The sequence below is a fragment of the Mauremys reevesii genome, linkage group 3 (assembly GCF_016161935.1).
Source record: "Mauremys reevesii isolate NIE-2019 linkage group 3, ASM1616193v1, whole genome shotgun sequence".
Classification (NCBI taxonomy): Eukaryota; Metazoa; Chordata; order Testudines; family Geoemydidae; genus Mauremys; species Mauremys reevesii.
The window spans coordinates 127752469-127771800 of NC_052625.1; the positions used below are offsets into that span (position 1 = coordinate 127752469).

The window sequence follows — 19332 nt, forward strand, 5'->3', positions numbered from 1 at the left end:
TATGCAGACAAAAGAATTGCCACTGTTGGATTTTTCTTCCAAGGCAGCGTGACAAATAGCTTGGTGACCTAAACCCTTGTCTGGAGCAGTTTCATGAAGACACTGGTAAAGGATGTAACCACAGAATGGTTCTCTTGGACTGAGGTGGCTGTTTAGGCACTTACCAATGAAAGCACTTGACACTCATTGTTACCACTGAGGTCTTGGTCTCTCAGGACTGTATTCCAGTTGTGTGGATACAATCTTTCCAAGTCATTCATTACCATTCAACATCTGACAACAACATTTAATAAGCTTGACAACGGTTGGTTTCACAGGATGTGCCAACCAGTCCTCTTCCAATCAGAGAGACAGTCACATGAAATGATAAGTGTATAAAGGCATCTATTGAGAGGATCCCCTTGCCTCTAAGAGGGGGCTCAAACAATCTCACCAGAAAAAGAAAATTGGGCATTTAGCTTGTCACTTTAAAGAAATTCATACAGTTTTGGTGCTGTTCCCCTTTTTGACACTTGATGTGGTTTTACCTCATAAGAATAGGGCAGTTTGAGAAAAGTGACTCCCCTTTACAGCCATCATTTTCCAAAATCATTCAATGCTGTATGAACAACCACCATCAGAAAAGGAAACAATACTAGACTTGATATTAAGTCAAGTGGAGCATCTGATTGCAGATGTAGGCAGTTCAAAGATTAAAACATAAAATCACATATACCAAGAGTTATTATTGTGGAAGCTGTTAACTGCCTTCTGACACAAAAGGAGGAATGAGCAATAAGTCTTGGTTAGCCTAATATTTTTAAAATTCAGGGATTAGTCACAGGAATTGAGGATGGAGAGGAAGCAAAAAAAAAAACACAACAAAATGACCCACATATGGCAGTTGCTTCAGGGGAATTTGCAGTAAGACAACTGGGCCCCATTACTAATTCTAAGATAATTTGTTCATGTCTTTACCTCTAAAACTTTGAAGATGAATCACATCATCCCCTTTTGAGCTGTTTCCCAACTACTGAACCTTCTTAAAACCAAGCCCACAAATTCAACTTCCCCTCTCAATTGCCAAATTTGCCCTCATACTCACCCAATTAAAAAGCAAGCCAATCTAATGTCAGACTCAGGTGTGAACTTTCATAGAGCCTCCAGAAACCAAGAATCAACCCATTTGATCCCTCCTCCTCATTTCCTGCTGCTGTACACTCCTGTAACCACCATGACCTGGCCCTTTTCCCTGCTGTTAAACCCACCCCACAACCCTATGAGAAACAACATCCTAGGAGGGAGACCGAGTTTTGGAAGATAGGGAACTTCATGGTCTCCCTACAGAAGCTTTCAATGCAGAGGCTCTTCATCATCACTGATTAAAATGAAGGTTTTCTAATAAAGAATTACTAGTCCCTACTCATAGTTACACAAGTTTCACCTGATTTTCCCCTTCAAAATACCTGCTGGAGCTCTGAGTTGCTATATATTCTCTCCCAGATTCGATCATAGTTATGCTGTCTTGAGCTGTGAGAAGTCACAAAACTTGATCGCACTAGACTTGGCTCTAGCACTTCTGTCGCATGCTCCTGGAGAACTTCAATCACTTGCTCCATGTCGGAAACCTTATTGCAATAACATCAAATATCCAAGAGTTAAGATTCACAAGGCAAATCTAAAAGCAAGGCCATCCTTTTTTGAGGAGTTGGGATGAGTTCTAGGGAATTTAGCAAGGCAGCATAACATCTCCATCCAATCCATTATATACCTGCACACTTTTTAAAAAGACTAGATTTCACTCTGATGGATCCTTTTAAGGAATGGAAAGATGTGATATAGAAGAAAAGAGATATATGATGCATTGACTGTAGCTGCTCCATATTTAGGACTGAAATTGGCGTCTCATTGTAGGCCCAACTTTCAAACCCGTCTCCTCACATCAAACATTCCCAAAAGAAACAAATCTGCCTGATATTATACATGCCAAATCATGCCATATTATTAAGGCACTGCAACAGTGCCTTAATAATAATAATATGATACTACAGTCAAGTCTCTCAAGATGCTTCTGAAACAAGAGTCATGAAAGATTAATGCACACGTACTGGATGAGTTTCAGGTTCACATAATATTTCTTTTCCAGTTCCAAGATTAAACCTGCATTCTGAATCTTTTGAAATTTGCCTATCCTTAATATTCACTGAAAAGAGAAGAAAAAAAATCTGCATCAATTCAGTACTGGATCTTCATTTTATGTACCATATGTCTGAACTCTACAGTCTGAAATGTAAGCCTGAGACAAGCTTTTTGCACAGGCAAGCTCTTTCTCCAGGCATTTACAGTTCCCTGAGAGTACTCAGTAAATAAATAGAATATATTTAAAATAAATAGTCTATTTACTTACCTCTAAAAACTTTGATTGAAGATGCAATAGTTCATCTACTTTTTTCCATTGTTTCAGTTTTGCCAAAAGCTTTTGCTGCCAGGGATCTTGTTTGGGCTTAATCTGGTTGATAGAAAAGCCAGGGCAAAATTTATAGATAGGACTTAAATGTGAATAGAAGGCAATATACACAATACAGTATATGCATTACATTCATTTTAATTCACTTTTTTGCCTGGAGTGAAATGAGAAATAGACCCAGTATATATGACAGTAGTTAGACATGGTTTTGGAATTTTCAAAAATAAAAATAAAAATCGGTCATCACTGGGTCATTTTAAAAGTAAAAGGCTGGAAAGTGTCTTGCTACATTCTGAATTGCAGTTACAATAGTTTACCAACAGAGCAAAAAGGGAAAAATAAATCACTTATTTCTACCTTTATAAAAGGAATCCAGTTGGCTCTCTTTTTCAAAGCCATGCTAGATCCTAAAATACCCCAGTTTTCTGCCCCAGGCACCCCTGCATCATACACTGGAAAGGCTCTCATTGTCTGCTGTTTGCTGAAGACACTTCGAAATTTCCGGATGACCTGAAAGGCATATGGAGAAGGTTCTCAACAGGTTTCACAAAACAGGACAGGTTTCCAATATTAACCACTGAACAACCAACTACCGTATGTCCTAATCTCTTCCAGTTGGTCATATGAACTCACTGATAGGATCAAAATGTTTCATGCTTTCTTCACACATCTTTACAGAAGAGGTGATGAAACTGACCTGCTCTTACTTTGGGTACCTCGAAGAGGAAGAGTGATATTTTCAAAAGCACTCAGCATTGGCCTAATTCTCCTTCTGTTGAAGTCAATGGGAGTTTTACTGTTGGCTTCAATGAGAGGAGTTAGCCCCGTGCTGAGTACTTTTGAAAATCCTATCCAAAAGGAACAGGTACCTGCCTATTGACACACAGTACAGGTATTCTACATTATGGCCCAATCCTGCAATCATTTCTGCACATGCTTAGTCTCAATGAGGTTCAAAGGGACTACTCATGCTAAATTTTAAGCATGTACCTAAGTGGATATTTTATTAGGGGCAATATACACTTTAGATAGAATTGATGATATGTACCTGCTCTACATCCTGGACATGTAAAGTAGTAAAATAGAGAAAACTGTTCGCAAACTTGGTAATTTTTAACCTGCATGGATTTGGTAAAGTAACTATTAATGACCTGTAAAAGCCAGATTCCTAGTGGTGGTAACTTATGTCTGTAATACATGCTAAAACTAAATGGAGGAAAATTGAGAAATGAGCTTGTGTGAAAGGGCAGGAGGATGACTGGCTAGAATAAAGCTATGGAATCCTTCATTTTACTAAGAACAGTAATATTAAAAACAGCAATACTAGGATTTTTTGGCTATTACTATAAATGTTTATAAGGGAAGCTATACAGGCCTTTTACTGCTCTCTATATAAATGTACTTCCTACCAAGAACACAGAATTCACAACACTATTCCTGTAATGCAATACAACCTACAATACTTGTGTTCTCCTGCCAAACCTCATGAGCATTTTGTAATTCTTTAGTTACCAGGGGAAAAAGCTCCATCTCAGTAGCAGAGTTCTTGAGATTCTCCGTATCATAGCAGACACCAAAGTGAGAAAGCAGAAGTCGGAGCTGAGGTTTCAATTCTTCAGTCTCTGTTGTGTGTTGGGGCAGCGTGAATACAGCATCCTTGCTGTGTGGTCCTACAAAAGGCCAGAATTAAACTACAGCCAGCAGTTTGCAACAGTTATTAGCAATAGCTGAGGAGCAATGGATTCTAGAACAGGGGTCGGCAACCTTTCAGAAGTGCTGTGCCAAGTCTTCATTTATTCACTCCGATTTAAGGTTTTGCGTGCCAGTCAGACATTTTAACATTTTTAGAAGGTCTCTTTCTATAAGTCTATAATATATAACTAAACTATTGTTGTATGTAAAGTAAATAAGGTTTTTAAAAAGGTGTTTAAAAAGGGTTTAAGAAGCTTCATTTAAAATTAAATTAAAATGCAGAGCCTCCCGGACTGGTGGCCAGGACCCGGACAGTGTGAGTGCCACTGAAAATCAGCTCGCATGCCGCCTTCGGCACTTGTGCCATAGGTTGCCTACCCCTGTTCTAGAACATGCTGCATTTCTTTATTGGGGACTATATAGTACTACTGTTTTCCCTCTTCTTTTGTATGTATAGATTAAATTAATTAAGATCTGGTGTTTAGTTTGATAGGGAACAGCTACTGGATTCTAAATGGATATTTTTATTAAAACCTCCACCATCACCAAAGACAAAATACTAATCGCTATTCTCGATGCACAGACCTGCAATATAATGTGCTGTTGCTGCTGCAGCAGTAGCCATCTGCCAGCACTGAAACAAACTTTACTGCTTGAATTTTAACAACATCATTGTCGAAAGCCACGGAACCAAGAGCCTTCCAAATCAAGTCTTCACAGTCTACAAGCAACTAAAGTATGTTTCTATTATAGCATGAGTATTGCCACTGTAAATAATACTGTTGTGATAGTGCTATGAGTTTTTCTTCAATAACATGCTTCCAGAAACAAGATTCCCTCTTTGCATGTCTATTAAGGATGGGTGAACCAGCTTGAAATAACCCCCCTTCCTCCCAAATAAATCACCCATTTTTAGAATATTTTGGGGGAAGTTGTGAAATGGTTAATTATTTTTCTCCCTTATTCCCTTTTCCAGCTGTGTCTGAAACCAGACTTGCCAAAGTCTTTTCAGCCAACCTAATTATCTGTGTTGCCTGCAAATTGTGTTACCTTACTTTTCTCCCCATTTTTCAGATGTATAGTAAATATATTAACACTGGCCCTAGCATGGAACTTCAGGCTGCCAAAATTTTGCTATGCTGAAAATTAATTAATGACCATTAATTCTTATTTTGTTTGTCTGTAAGCCAGTTTCTAACCCTGGACAATTATTCAGATCTCATCACCAGCTTTTTAGTTTCTTTAACAGCAGAAAGCCCAAATAAATATCAACTCCTTTCTCCAGTATTTTGCCGACATACTCATTTAATTCTAATTGATTTGTTACAATTTGCTAAAGTTCAATCAGACTCATGGGTTTTCAGTGGAACTATATATAACCAAATACATTATCTCATTGCTTTGGCAGTAATGGGCCATCTGTGTTCCCATTCTACACTTCACTTTGTCTTCGCTTTTAATGTTTTAATCATTTGTTGTTTAATCTATGCAGCTCAGATCTAGATAACAGATGGCTGAAGTCTGCAATGTTAATATCGTACAAACATTAGATAACGAGTTATTGCAGTAAACACAAAAATAAGATAAGTCACCTTTGAGTAGCTTTTTGTTACTATAAGGCCCCATTCCCCTGCAAAGTGAATACGACATGTACTCTAAAACATGCTGCATGGTATAAAATGATAATATTGTGGGGGAGGCGGGCAGGCAGGGATATTTCCCAGGGTAGCCCACAGTGATAAAATTAACAATACTCTAAAAATATTATCAAAACCACTGGGTGATCCTCTGCCAACTCATTCTCTACTACAAATTCAAGCAATATGCTCTTCCCCTTCTTGCAGAAATGAGGACTTATTTGTACAAAGTCACAGAAGTGGATATGCCACTGTTGTGCCAGATTCACCAGAATTTTCAGGAAATACAGCCACTAGAATCATAGTAACATCAATATCCCAGCAGATTTCAATGCATTTCCATTCACTGTTGGCATCCTAGCACTGTGCTGCTAAATGACATTCCAAAATCAGTAGTGTGTGTGTGATCCCACTCTGACAGTGGTCACAGAGCAAGTGTTGAGATACATGGTAACTTATGAGGCTCTTATATCTATGTGTACATGGAAACATGAGGCATGCAGTGGCTGGTCCTCCAACTTCTTCCCCCTTCTATCAAGCCATCAACTCCTTTCAGAATGGTGGCTGAAGCATGAAGGGGCGTACGAATGTTTAGCATATCTGGCACATGAATATCTTGCAAATGCCTGTTCTCACTTTCTGGTGACATTGTAATTAAGAAGCAGGCAGCATTATCTCCTGTAAATGTAAACAAACTTGTTCGTCTTAGTGATTGGCTGAACTAGAAGTAGGACTGAGTGGACTTGCAGGCTCTGAAGTTTAACACTGTTTTGGTTCTGAGTGCAGTTATGTAACAAAAAAATAAATTTACATTTGTAAGTTGCACTTTCATGGCAAAGAGAATGCACTACAGTACTTGTATGAGGTGAATTGAAAAATACTATTTTATCATTTTACAGTGGAAATATTTATAATAAAAAATATACACTTTGATTTCAGTTACAACACAGAATATATATGAAAATGTAGAAAAACATCCAAAATATTTAATAAATTTCAATTGGTATTCTATTGTTTAATTGTGCAATTAAAATGGTGATTAATCGCGATTAATTTTTTTGAGTTAACAGCGATTAATCGAGAGCCCTAGTTTTAAACTATAAATCTCTCCATAAAGGGGTCACTTATTGAAACATGTTTTTAAGCAATGTTTATGCAAAAGAAAGGAATAACATTTCAATGCTTGGTGTAATCAGAACAATATCCCAGACTCCCCATCAAATTTAGTCCTGCAGTATTTTTCTAATATGCTGTTATTATGACTCAATACATATACAAGACCTTCAGACACTCAGGATTTGCAACAAAAACACAAACTTCCCCTACAACCAGAGGGATGCAAAATGAAGTGAGCCACCCCTGCAGACTTTCAATTCTGTGCTCTAGATCTCTGAAGCCTTCTCAATTCTACAGGATGCTGGCTGGCTTCCAGGGCCAGCTCTGGGCACCAGCAAACCAAGCACATGCTTGGGGCAGCACATTTTCAGGGGCGGCATTCCGGACAAATTTTTTTTTTTTTGCTTTGGGCGGCAAAAGACTAGAGCCGGCCCTGGCAGCAGCAGCGCATCACGCCCTGGGGCTGCTGCGGTTCGCACCACAGGGGAGCAGCGCCTGCACCTTGTGGCTGGGCCGGGCAGGCTCCGAGAGGGGACACTCAGGCTGGGGGCCGCCTGCAGATGCCGCAGGGCGGCCGTCCCCCAGCACCACAGCCAGGGCTTAGCGAAGTGGCCTGAGCCGCCCAGGGACTGTGGCAGGGCAGCCAGAAGCAGCAGCAGGGCCACAGAGGGCAGGGTGCTGGCATGCGGGGCCTGCGTCCCACTCTCTGGAGCTACCCTGCCCTAGCTCTTCAGCCCCCTGCCAGGGCGATCCCTCAGCTCTGCCCTCCCTGGTCCCGGCCAGTCCTCGAGGAGGGAGCCCTTGCTGGAGGGACCCTGGGCTGAGGTGTGGCCTGGGAGCCCTGCTGCTTATTCTGGCCCTGCCAGCGCCGGACCAGCTGGAGGTGAGGGGGGAGTGGGCGGAGTCAGCACTGGTGAGGGGGAGCCCAGTGCTGGGGTGGCAGGGGCTGCGGGGGGTGGGCGGGGAGAGCCCAGTGCTGGGGTGATGGGGGCAGGGAAGAGAGAGATCCCAGGGCTGGGGTGGCAGGGTGTGCGGGTGGGGGAGGGCACTGGTGGGGAGGGGTGAAAGCCCAGGGCTGGAGTGGGGGCAGCCAAAAAGTGTTTTGCTTGGGGCAGCAAAAAACCTAAAGCCGGCCCTGCTGGCTTCACGAGCTGCATTCCAGATTCCTCAAATGTGCAAACAAGAACAACATTTAATATTTTCCAAACCAAGACTGACGACCTGTCTCAAGAGTACACATCAACAGATGACTTCCACACTAGAGGTCCTTTTATTGTGGTTTTAAAGGAAATGTAATAATTTCTCACCCTCTCTTCCTGAAATGCTGGGGCAAAGAGAGAAGTGAATATTAGAGGACAAGGATTCAGACATAGTGGCACTTCTCAATTTCTCCCTATTATCCTGGGCCACCTCAGGGTGTTTCTCAATAACCACCTCCATTCTGTGAGAGAGGGGCAAATACTGGAGTACCTGAAAATATAAATGCATGTGTCGTTATTTCACTTATCTTAAAAAGTACTAAAATCACTCAGTCTGAGGCCTGGTCTACACTAGGCGTTTAAACCGGTTTTAGGAGCGTAAAACCGATTTAACGCCACACCCGTCCACACTGAGAGGCCCTTTATATCGATATAAAGGGCTCTTTAAACCGGTTTCTGTACTCCTCCCTAACGAGAGGAGTAGCGCTAGTATCGGAATTACCATATCGGATTAGGGTTAGTGTGGCCGCAAATCGACAGTATTGGCCTCCGGGTGGTATCCCACAGTGCACCACTGACCGCTCTGGACAGCAATCTGAACTCGGATCCAGTGGCCAGGTAGACAGGAAAAGCCCCGCGAACTTTTGAATATTTCCTGTTTGCCCAGCGTGGAGCTCCGATCAGCACGTGTGGCGAGGCAGTTAAAAATCAAAATAAAGAAAGAGCTCCAGCATGGACCATGCGGATGTGATTGCTGTAAGGGCAGGCAAATCTGTTCTATCAGCGCTCCGTTACAGAAGACGAAATTCAAAATCATTTTAAAAAAATCTCCAGACAGACGCCATAGCAGGGACTCAGCGCACTGCTGCGTGACAAGCGTAACGGAAAGCCAAAGAATCAAATGGACGCTCATGGACTGGAGGACTCAAGCTATCCCACAGTTCCTGCAGTCTCCGAAAAGCATTTGCATTCTTGGCTGAGCTCCAAATGCTTCTAGGGTCAAACACAGTGTCCGCGGTGGGTCAGGGCATAGCTCGGCAATTTACGCACACACCCCCCACCCCCAGAAGTGAAAGGGAAAACCATCCTCTCTTGACTCTTTTACATGTCACCCTATCTTTACTGAATGCTGCAGATAGACGCGATGCTGCAGCACTCCACACCAACATCCTTGCTCCCCCCCCGCCATGGGTGGCTGATGGTGCAATATGGCTGATATCCATCGTCATCATCAGCCTATTGGCACATGGGGCAGTGCAAAAGGACTGGTAACCATGCCGACTAGCATCCGTGAGGTTGATCAAGAGCGCCTGGCCCTAATTTTTCCTGGTAGATGGTGCAGTATGGCTGGTGACCGTCTTCATCATAGCAACAGGGGGCTGAGCTCCATCAGCTCCCACCCTTCATGTGTAAAGAAAAGATTCAATTGCCCCTGGGCTAGCAGCGGGATGCTGGGCTCCTCTCCTCCACACTGCTTAATGTCCTGTCTGGACTATCATAGCAGCTGGAGGCTGCCTTCCACTCATTTCTCACTAACAAGTCACTGTGTCTTATTCCTGCATTCTTTATTACTTCATCACACAAGTGGGGGGACAATGCTATGGTAGCCCAGGAAGGCTGGGGGAAGAACGGAATCAACAGGTGGGGTTGTTGCAGGAGCACCCCCTGTGAATAGCATACAGCTCATAATTTCTGCGGGATCTGACACAGAGCAGCTGTGCTCTCTGGTTCTATGACACAGTGGTTCTCTAGTACACTTGCCCATATTCTAGGCAGCACTGATTCTATTTTTAGATACCAAAAAGGAGGAATTGACTCAGGGAGTCATTCCCAATTTTGGCTTTTGCGCCCCTGGCTGATCTCAGCCAGGGGCACTTATGACAGCAGCAAATGGTGCAGTGCAAAAGGACTGGTAACCATGATCATCTTATTACCAATTTATGGTATGGTAGATGGTACAGTATGGCTGGTAACCATCTCTGCTGTCATGCAAAAGCAAAAGCATGCTGCTGTGTAGCGCTGCTGAATCGCCTCTGTGAGCGGCATCTAGTACACATATGGTGACCGTCACAAAAGGCAAAACAGGCTCCATGATTGCCATGCTATGGCATCTGCCAGGGCAATCCAGGGAAAAAAGGCGCGAAATGCTTGTCTGCCGTTGCTTTCCCAGAGGAAGGAGTGACTGACGACATTTACCCAGAACCACCCGCGACAATGATTTTTGCCCCATCAGGCACTGGGATCTCAACCCGGAAATTCCAAGGGGCGGGGGAGGCTGCAGGAACTATGGGATAGCTACGGAATAGCTACCCACAGTGCAACGCTCCAGAAATCGATGCTAGCCTCGGACCGTGGACGCACACCACCGATTTAATGTGTTTAGTGTGGCCGCGCGCACTCAATTTTATACAATCTGTTTTGCTAAACCGGTTTATGTAAATTCGGAATAATCCCGTAGTGTAGACGTACCCTGAGACTTAATGGGGGGAAAAAAACACAGAAGAGAAAAAAAGTTAACCATGATTGTCTGTCATTTGTACTATGAAAGATACAATTAAACAACTAAAAACTACTTTCAGTGCTTACACAATAAAATCACTAGGTAAACTAAGTGCAATGCAGAACAACTCCTCAGATTTGCCTTTGAAATTTTCTGTGTTCTTAGGTGAGTCCTTACGTAGACTGGCATTGCTACAGGGGCAGGGTTAAGGTTGTATGGATGTGTGAGCAAATGCAGCTCCCAATCTAGTGTACACACAAAGTCCATACTCATCTCTCCTTGGGGCCTGGCTTTATTAACCAACCATCACCAAAAGGATATGCCTACACTTATAACGCTACATCGGTATCAATGCAGCTGCGCTGCTGTAGCACTTCAGTGAAGACACTACCTACTTCAATGGGGGCGGGGGTTCTCCCTTATGAGTAATTAATACGCCTCCCTGAGAGGCAATAGCTAAGTGGATAGAAGAATTCTTCTGCCAAGCTAGCGCTAGAGTCTGTACTGGGGGTTAGGTTGGTATATCCATGTCTCTCAGGGCTGTGGATTTTTCACAACCCTGAGAGCCGTAGCTATACTAATGTAAAATCCTACTGTAGACCAAGCCTCTGATTACAAAGAAAGCCTGAGAGAAGATTTCAGGTGTTCTCCTTCTAGACTGCTCTGCCCATACCCTTTATCTTCTTCAACCCAAGCAGCCTATTTACATTATACCCAGGGGACTCATTATCCTACTTACCTCAAAGAGCCAAAAGAATTTATCTTTTTTCTAGCAGAATTATCCACGGTGTTAGTAGGCCTTTAGTTTGCCAGCACGTTACAGGGCACTTTGCTTGTGCAATTCAATACTTTCAAATCTCTGAATTTCTTTTAAAATTTAACCTTAACTCTGAATTTCCTCAAAAAGAACAGGAGTACTTGTGGCACCTTAGAGACTAACAAACACGGCTGCTACTCTGAAATCTGAATTTCCTGAGTTTCTCTTCCCCCCCTCCCCATCAGAGATTTTTACACTAGCTACAGCATTCTTGCAAGGATTTGTTCCCCTAAAACAAAAATCCCACAGAGTTCTGCAATGTAGTCTCAATCCTTTGCTCCAGCAGAATCATGTTTTTCCTGGGAAATATTATTACATTTATTAAATGCTAATATTTTGCAGTGCAGAGGTTGGCAATTATGTTGCACCATCCACAATGCTCTCTTACCCTAAGGTAGCTGTGAATGGCCTTGAGAGAGTGTAGGTGACACACTAACCACTGCATGTAAATAACCAGGTCTTCCTGTGTCACTATATTTACAGAATTCTTCTTTCCTGTTAGGAAGTTCTGTCGTGCAGCCGACAGTCTCGCAGCCCTCTGAACAGCATCGTTGTACTCCTGCATAATGTGACCAATTTGTTTCTATGCAGAGAGAGAAAAGACCATTATTTTCCTGTGTTGTTTCTTTACCCAATCTATTAACTAACTAGAAGAACTTTGCATTTCCACCATGTGAAAAATCCTACTTTGGGACAAATTTTGAGGCTCTTGCTTCCCAGACTAAATGATATTTGCAGTCCAGGAGCAAAGGTCATCTCCAGTCTCAAACAGAGAATTTCTTACCAGCAGCTCTGACAGTAAAGGAAGCTGCAATTAATATACTCACCTGTCTAAAATCTGAATGTATAAAAAACTCAGAATCATCCAATATCTTTTTTCCAATTAAATACGCTTCATTCTCCACATGGCAATGATTACTTGGATAAAAAGTGAGTGGCATTTGTGACATCAGATCACCAGTTTACATCATGCTTTTAGAATTAAATAACAAAACCTTTTCAAAAACAAATTTTTCAGGAAATGTAATGCTAGTGAATGTTCTAGATTGACATCCCTATTTGCTGATGCTCTCAGTGGAAACTAGAGCTCATCAGAAAGCGGAAAGTATTTTTTTCCTCATTTTTCATTAAGCAACAACATCCCAAGTTTTGCACAACCACTAATTAAAAACTAAGTTAAACATTGTTCCTTATTACAGTGTCCCCCATACACACTAGCCTAAAATACTCTCCAAAGCTGTTACAACACCAACCCCCACAACGGTTGCAGAGAATCACACTAGCACACAGTTCTTCTTGTGCTACAGTTGGGCCCTTAGCCAATCACAGCGGTTCAACACACGTCAGAGCAGCGGTCTTGGGGACGGTTTTGTTCAATATCTTCATTAATAATCTGGATGATGGGATGAATTACACCCTCTGCAAGTTCACAGATGACACTAAGCAGGGGGGAGAGGTAGATACGATGGAGGGTAGGGATAGGGTCCAGAGTGACCTAGACAAATTGGAGGATTGGGACAAAAGAAATCTGATGAGGTTCAACGAGGACAAGTGCAGAGTCCTGCACTTAGGAAGGAAGGAAGAACCCCCGTGCACTGCTACAGACTGGGGACCAAGTGGCTAAGTGGCAGTTCTGCAGAAAAGGACCTTGGGATTACAGTGGATGAGAAGCCGGATATGAGTCAACAGTGTGCCCTTGTTGCCAAGAAGGCCAACAGCATATTGGGCTGTATTAGTAGGAGCATTGCCAGCAGATCGAGAGAAGTGATTATTCCCCTCTATTCAGCACTGGTGAGGCCACACCTGGAGTATTATGTCCAGTTTTGGTCCCCCTACTACAGAAAGGATGTGGACAAATTGGAGAGAGTCCAGTAGAGGGCAACAAAAATGATTAGGGGCTGGGGCACATGACTTATAAGGAGAGGCTGAAAGAACTGGGGTTATTTAGTCTGCAGAAGAGAAGAGTGAGGGCAGATTTGATAGCAGCCTTCAACTACCTGAAGGGGGGTTCCAAAGATGATGGAGCTAGGCTGTTCTTAGTGGTGGCAGATGACAGAACAAGGAGTAATGGTCTCAAGTTGCAGTGGGGGAGGTCTAGGTTGGATATTAAGAAATGCTATTTCACTAGGAGGGGGGTGAAGCACTGAAATGGGTTACTTGGGGAGGTGGTGGAATCTCCATCCTTAGAGGATTTTAAGGCCCAGCTTGACAAAGTCCTGGCTGGGATGATTTATTTGGGGTTGGTCCTGCTTTGAGCCGGGGGTTGGACTAGATGACCTCCTGAGGTCTCTTCCAACCCTAATATTCTATGATTCCAAGTTTCTTCATGTGTGCTGCCAGTGTGCCTCTACTCTGGTTCATGGTAGAGATGGAGGGTCGGTTCAGTTTCCATGTCCATTTAGTCGTTGGCCCCTTTTAGGAGTCTGCCAGTAAGTGCCAGTTGTGGTAATGGCATATGATCTGGACAACAGTCCACTAGAAAACGCACTGAAACCACCCACTTGTGGCACAGAGATTACCAAGTAGATTGAGTGCTAGTGACTGCCTCCACAGCCTATTACCTCTTCTCTGAGTTTCCTGTCTTTAAAAGGTTGCTCAAATATTAAGTAGAAGGTTTTGGTTTTTTTTTTTAACTTGATAAACCTGCCCTGCTGGAAGGTAGAAACAGCTTTATCATATCTGACACTGCACTTCCACACTGCTAGCAGTGCCCACTTTATCTTTGCTGATATTTTCATTATATATTTTGATTTAGAGTTGGTAAACAATACAGACATTTACAATACAGCTGAACAACATACTTACCAGAAAATACAATCAACAAATTTTCTATGCTCATAGTCACTAAAAATTTTATATTTAATCAATAAGAATAGGTTGGCAAGAGGAGCATTTAAACTATTGTACCCTAACGTTTATTATTTAATATTATCACATTTCAGCTTCTACCATTAATACAACTCACAATTTATTTTCAGTGAGAAGTGTTTCTCCTGGAAACTTAAGGAACCTGCGCTGAACAAAACAAGTGCTACATTCTTTGAAATACAATAAATGAGGACATGGAAAGCTGGAATGGGCAAGAGCCTTCCACTTTCCTGGAGTGGACTCGACTCTTCTTGAACTGCTTTTGCTTCATTTTTAAAATGATAGTCTGGCAGGGAGATTCAGAAGGGGCCTATATTCTAAAGCCTGTGGTTTTCAGTCACAAAAACAGATTTTACTGAATAAACCCATGTAATTCCACAGCTGCCAAGCTAGGTGGTTTTAATGAATTACCAGCTTGCTGGGCTAAATGTGCGATTACAGTTTTAAGACCGTTACAGTGACAGGGGCTCTTTAGGAGAATGTAGAGTTGGACTCATAGCACTAAAAAACTCTGAATTACAAGTGGAGGGAAGAAAACAAAAGTAGTACCAGCAAAATGATTTTAAAGTTTTCTAAACTATATTCTGCTAACATACGGCATAAGAAGAATACTTTGGGGAAGGAGGGCGATATAAAAAGGTCTTTCTGATGCTCTCTTGTGATGACCTACATAATAAACAGTAATGATAACATTTGGTATCTAGTGGTTACCTTTGAAAATAAACCACAAATGTGTACTAAAAGGGCACACGTTTATTCCCCCAATCATTTGTATTCAATATTCCTTTCCCTCCACTCACGGTACATTCTTAGGGCAGGTAGTGTGTGCTCCTCTGTTGCTGCAAACTGCATAGCACATTTTAGGTGCTACATATGAACACCTTTCATCTGAAGATCTCAGTGCTTTACAGATGAGCCTTATCCTTTATGGCTTTGTCACTTAAGTGCAAGACAGCCATCTCAACCACCATGAACATATCATGCACATGTGCGATATTTCTATTTTTTTATTTCCTACCTGATAGAGGGGATAAAGCTGTTCAATAACACTGCTGTGCCTACAAAATCTCTTCCATCTAAGCATGTGTAAGTATTTACTCTGGACCAGATGGGTAATTCTGTCTGTAAAAAACTTTAATGAAGCCAAAAATAAACAAAGTGTCACACTTGAGCAAATGGTAACAGTTTAACATTGTGGTGAACTAAAGCAGTACTGAGAACAATATAAGCAAGGGAGAGGGAGAAATAGTCCCTTAGTATCCCTGTTCTGCCACTCATCCTCACACTGAGAGGTAACTTTCTCTACAAGTAGTTCTAGTAAAGAAAATGGTGCTACTCATTAGTAAGCAGGGGTGCAAGTAGGGTGGGGGCTGCACTCTGCTCCTTAAAGGAGCAGTACGCAGCTAGGGAGGACATTCATTCTTTATATGGCTTTAACAGCACAATACATATGCTAACAAACTTTAAAAAAGGCTTTATTTAAGTTTGTTAGCATATGTATTGTGCTGTTACATTGGTCAGGAGTCCTCAAGAAGGGAGGAGTGGGCGGGATGAATGGTGTTTAAACAGTGTTTTTGAATCTGTTTCTCTCCATTGGTCTGAATTATCCATGACATCCATACTGCATCACATCAAGCCCAAATCATTAGAGGAATGCTTCTGCTTGCACTGACCAGAGGATGTTTGGATTCTGATGTCAGCCCAGTTCTGCAGCCTGATGGGAATCAGGTGTTGTCCCCGGTGTACCTAGAATTCTTCTTTGCAGCCAAACTAGTCTAATGTACATTTTGTTAATTGGAACTGGAGCAGCAAAACAAAGAAAACAAATGCCTCATTTTCCAGCTTTGTGGGTGAGAGAACTGTAAGAGAAGATTATAATGCCGGACACTGACAGCCTTAACCAGCCAGCTGCCTCAGGAACTTTGCTGAAAATATGTTCCTCATCTTAGCAACGGAGCTAAGTCTTATCATACATGATTTGCCCACCTTTATTCGAATGAAGCTCCTTCTGATCTGACAGCTCAGGCATTATCGGTTTCATCCAGGACAATTTACAAACTTGGAACCTAAACCTGTAAATCCTTAATCATTTGATCAATCCCATTGAAGACAATGGGACTATTTACATGACTATGGACCACTTTTGTGGGCCGGTAAGATTTTCAGGAGTCTAATACCACAAAGGAAGTTGAATCCCCCATCGAAATGCAATGTTTGGGTACAATACAATAAAGCAGTTTAGGATACAGTTCTACTTAAAATTTGTCTTTTAAATAAGTCATACATACGCTGAAATGGCTCCTCACCCAACTCCCATATTCCATATAAACAGACTGAATACTTGGCATATTTGACGGGAAAGTGAGTAGTTAAGCCTGCTGATCTTTGTATATATAAAGTGGTGTGTTAGAGGGGACGGGGAGAGCATAGGGGCCCTGGGCTGGGGAGGAATCACATGGAGGGTCACGTGTCTCCCCTTGTGTCCCTCCATGAGTGCAGTACCGGCAAGAAATGATTTCTACTTGCACCACTGTTAGTAAGGTACTAATCAGCATGAGGAAGGCAGCAGAATCCACCCCACTTTAAACTTAAAAAAAAGCTTAAGAACAAAGGCTACAGAAACAGATGGGGGCACACAGTAGTACAGCAATACTGTTCCAGCCCATCCCAGCTGGCTTTGATCCCTTTTTAGATACCATACCAAGTAGTACAAGAGGTTCCTTATTATGCAAGGAAATGCTTTAAGCACATCCATTTTCAAGATAGCCCTCAGAACAGAGTTTTGTTTAATCCTTGCTTTAAGTCATAACTCAGTCACCATCATGCTAGGACATATGTGTTGAAACACTGTCTGAGTCTTTGAGTAGAAAATAGAAAAAAAGTTACCTGGTGCAGTAACAGAGGTAAGCTTTCTGCTGTATACTCTCTTCTCAAACAGCTCTCTAGCTCCCTCTGCATGACATCAGCCTGAACAACAAGAGATTTTGCCTCTGCTACCTACAAGCACAGGTAATTAGGCATCAAGCAAACTTTGTGGGCAAATACAGATACTCAGGAAAAATGCTATGCCGCATTCATGTTTTGTAATAGGCAAAACCACTCCTCCCACACACACACACAAAAGTCTCAGCAGAAGGCTAATTTTTCACAATCTGGGATACAAAATGATTGATTTTAAATAAAACCGATTACTATGGGCTTGATCCGGTAGCCTTTGAAGCCAGTGGGAATGATCACATGAGCAACGGCTACAGGATTGGGCTCAAAATTATCAGTATCACAAGAACAGCTGTTGTAGAGAAAATAAAGGGTTGTGTTGTTTCACTACTATACAATTATATTAGTACTCTTCCCACCCTACCCACATGTGCCTTATTGTCAAAAATGGAGACAACAGTTAGTTTTGCTCATCTGAGAAAAAAAATCTTTACCTGAAGTTATATTCTAAATAGTAATTGAGAATTATTTAAAGGTGACTTTTTTCATGCTAGTATATTCTTCAGTTACCTGTAAAACTTTCTTCAGTGTCACCTCCCTTTCTTTTCTGAAATACGAAGTGTCCTTTGGTATCGGAACAGAACTATAGAAAGATTATCCAAAAGAATATTACAGACAGATAGAAAACAATGTCTGTTAATTAATATATTCCTTTGTCATAATTTGACAGGCCCAGTACAATTCAAGTGGTATAAATCAATGGTAAATATTATCCATAGTAAATATCCCTTTTTAAGGCAGAAAAGTTTAAAAAATGAGAGAGAGGGAGAGAGAGACACAGACAGACAGACAGACACACACAGACAGTGTGTACACCTGGGCAGGGCTTGCAAGCCCTACTCAATTAAAATCCTCACTGAAATAAATAAAGGTTTTGCCTGAGTGAGGTCTACAAGACAGGACCCCATATTAATTGACACCAAAGACCAAGGCTGTAAAAAGGATAAGCCAAATCTCTCTCTCTCACACACACACACACACACGCTATGTAGATATATTTAAAAAAATTGTACATACTAACAAACTATTGTCAATATTAAATATTTTTACTACTACATAAAAATGAATGTGTATGTTTTAAATACCAACCAAGTGGTATGAGCTGCAGAATCACGTCCAAAAGCAATGTACAGGAAACCATATTAGAACACTTAAAGACACCCCTCTTCAATGAAAGAAGTGATAGAGGATTAATTAAGGCTGCAGGGAGATTTTAAATTTTGTTTTGCAATTTAAAACATAGAACAGCACTGAATTTCCCAAAATAATTTAGAATTTTATATTAGCTTTCCCGTACTACACAATGAGTCAGTAGCGGAGTCAGGATTGAAAGAAAGAGTTAAGGTTCCTGGTTCCCAGGTCTGTGTCCAAGCCTCTAGATCACTAAGCATGAAGGATTTCTAACAAGAGGAAACAAAAGTGCATGAAACAGACACTTATAAAATACATAATTGACATGATCAGCCCTCTTTTCCTCATCCAGCAAGAGGTTTTCTTTACCTGTAAGCTCTATCTGGTGTTCCCTGCAGTACTCCATTGTCTTCTATTTCTGTCTTGAGCTCTGCCAGTTGAGCAGCTAGTTCTTTTTCCAACTGCTGGACTCTCTCAGTGGAAGAGATCTTGTAAAATTCATCCATATTGTAAACCTCAGTACTTTAAGTCTACAACCAAAGTATAGTATAGGACAAGCCTAGAGACAGTGTTTTTCCCCTCAAGAGCACAGAACATTGTCTACATGCACAGAGATTTTCTTATAGTTCCAAAGAAAGAGGATTTTTTTTAAGAGAGAGAGAGAAATTGATTGCAGGTAGTATGTGCTGCATATGAGATAACCATCAGGACATATATTATCATGAACACTGTGAATTTTCTTCTCACGTGAGAAACACCAGATCCACTAGAATTTCTAAAGAAATCCCATAATCTATATTCTATTCCTGACTCTGGAATTACACGCTTTGCATTCTTGCATTTTGGGATTTATTGAGCAAGGTTCATGGAGTTTAATCACATCATTGCTGGGTGACCTTGGGCAAGTCACTTCCCCCTCTCTGGGCCTC

General features: G+C 41.7%; 1 protein-coding gene across 10 annotated transcripts in view; it reads right to left on the bottom strand.

Annotated features, from left to right (window-relative positions):
- LOC120401000 overlaps nt 1-19332 on the bottom strand; it is a 131024-nt gene that overhangs the window by 107758 nt on the left and 3934 nt on the right. For all 10 annotated transcript variants that reach the window (XM_039530460.1, XM_039530454.1, XM_039530458.1 and 7 more), the window contains 10 exons: nt 18773-18933; nt 17783-17855; nt 17162-17272; nt 15294-15407; nt 11796-11990; nt 8199-8361; nt 3959-4116; nt 2804-2956; nt 2387-2488; nt 1446-1607 (listed from right to left, as the gene is read on the bottom strand). In XM_039530460.1, coding sequence (XP_039386394.1) covers nt 1446-1607; nt 2387-2488; nt 2804-2956; nt 3959-4116; nt 8199-8361; nt 11796-11990; nt 15294-15407; nt 17162-17272; nt 17783-17855; nt 18773-18909 — 1368 coding nt within the window. In that variant the 5' untranslated portion in view covers nt 18910-18933. The remainder of the gene's footprint in view (nt 1-1445; nt 1608-2386; nt 2489-2803; nt 2957-3958; nt 4117-8198; nt 8362-11795; nt 11991-15293; nt 15408-17161; nt 17273-17782; nt 17856-18772; nt 18934-19332) is intronic.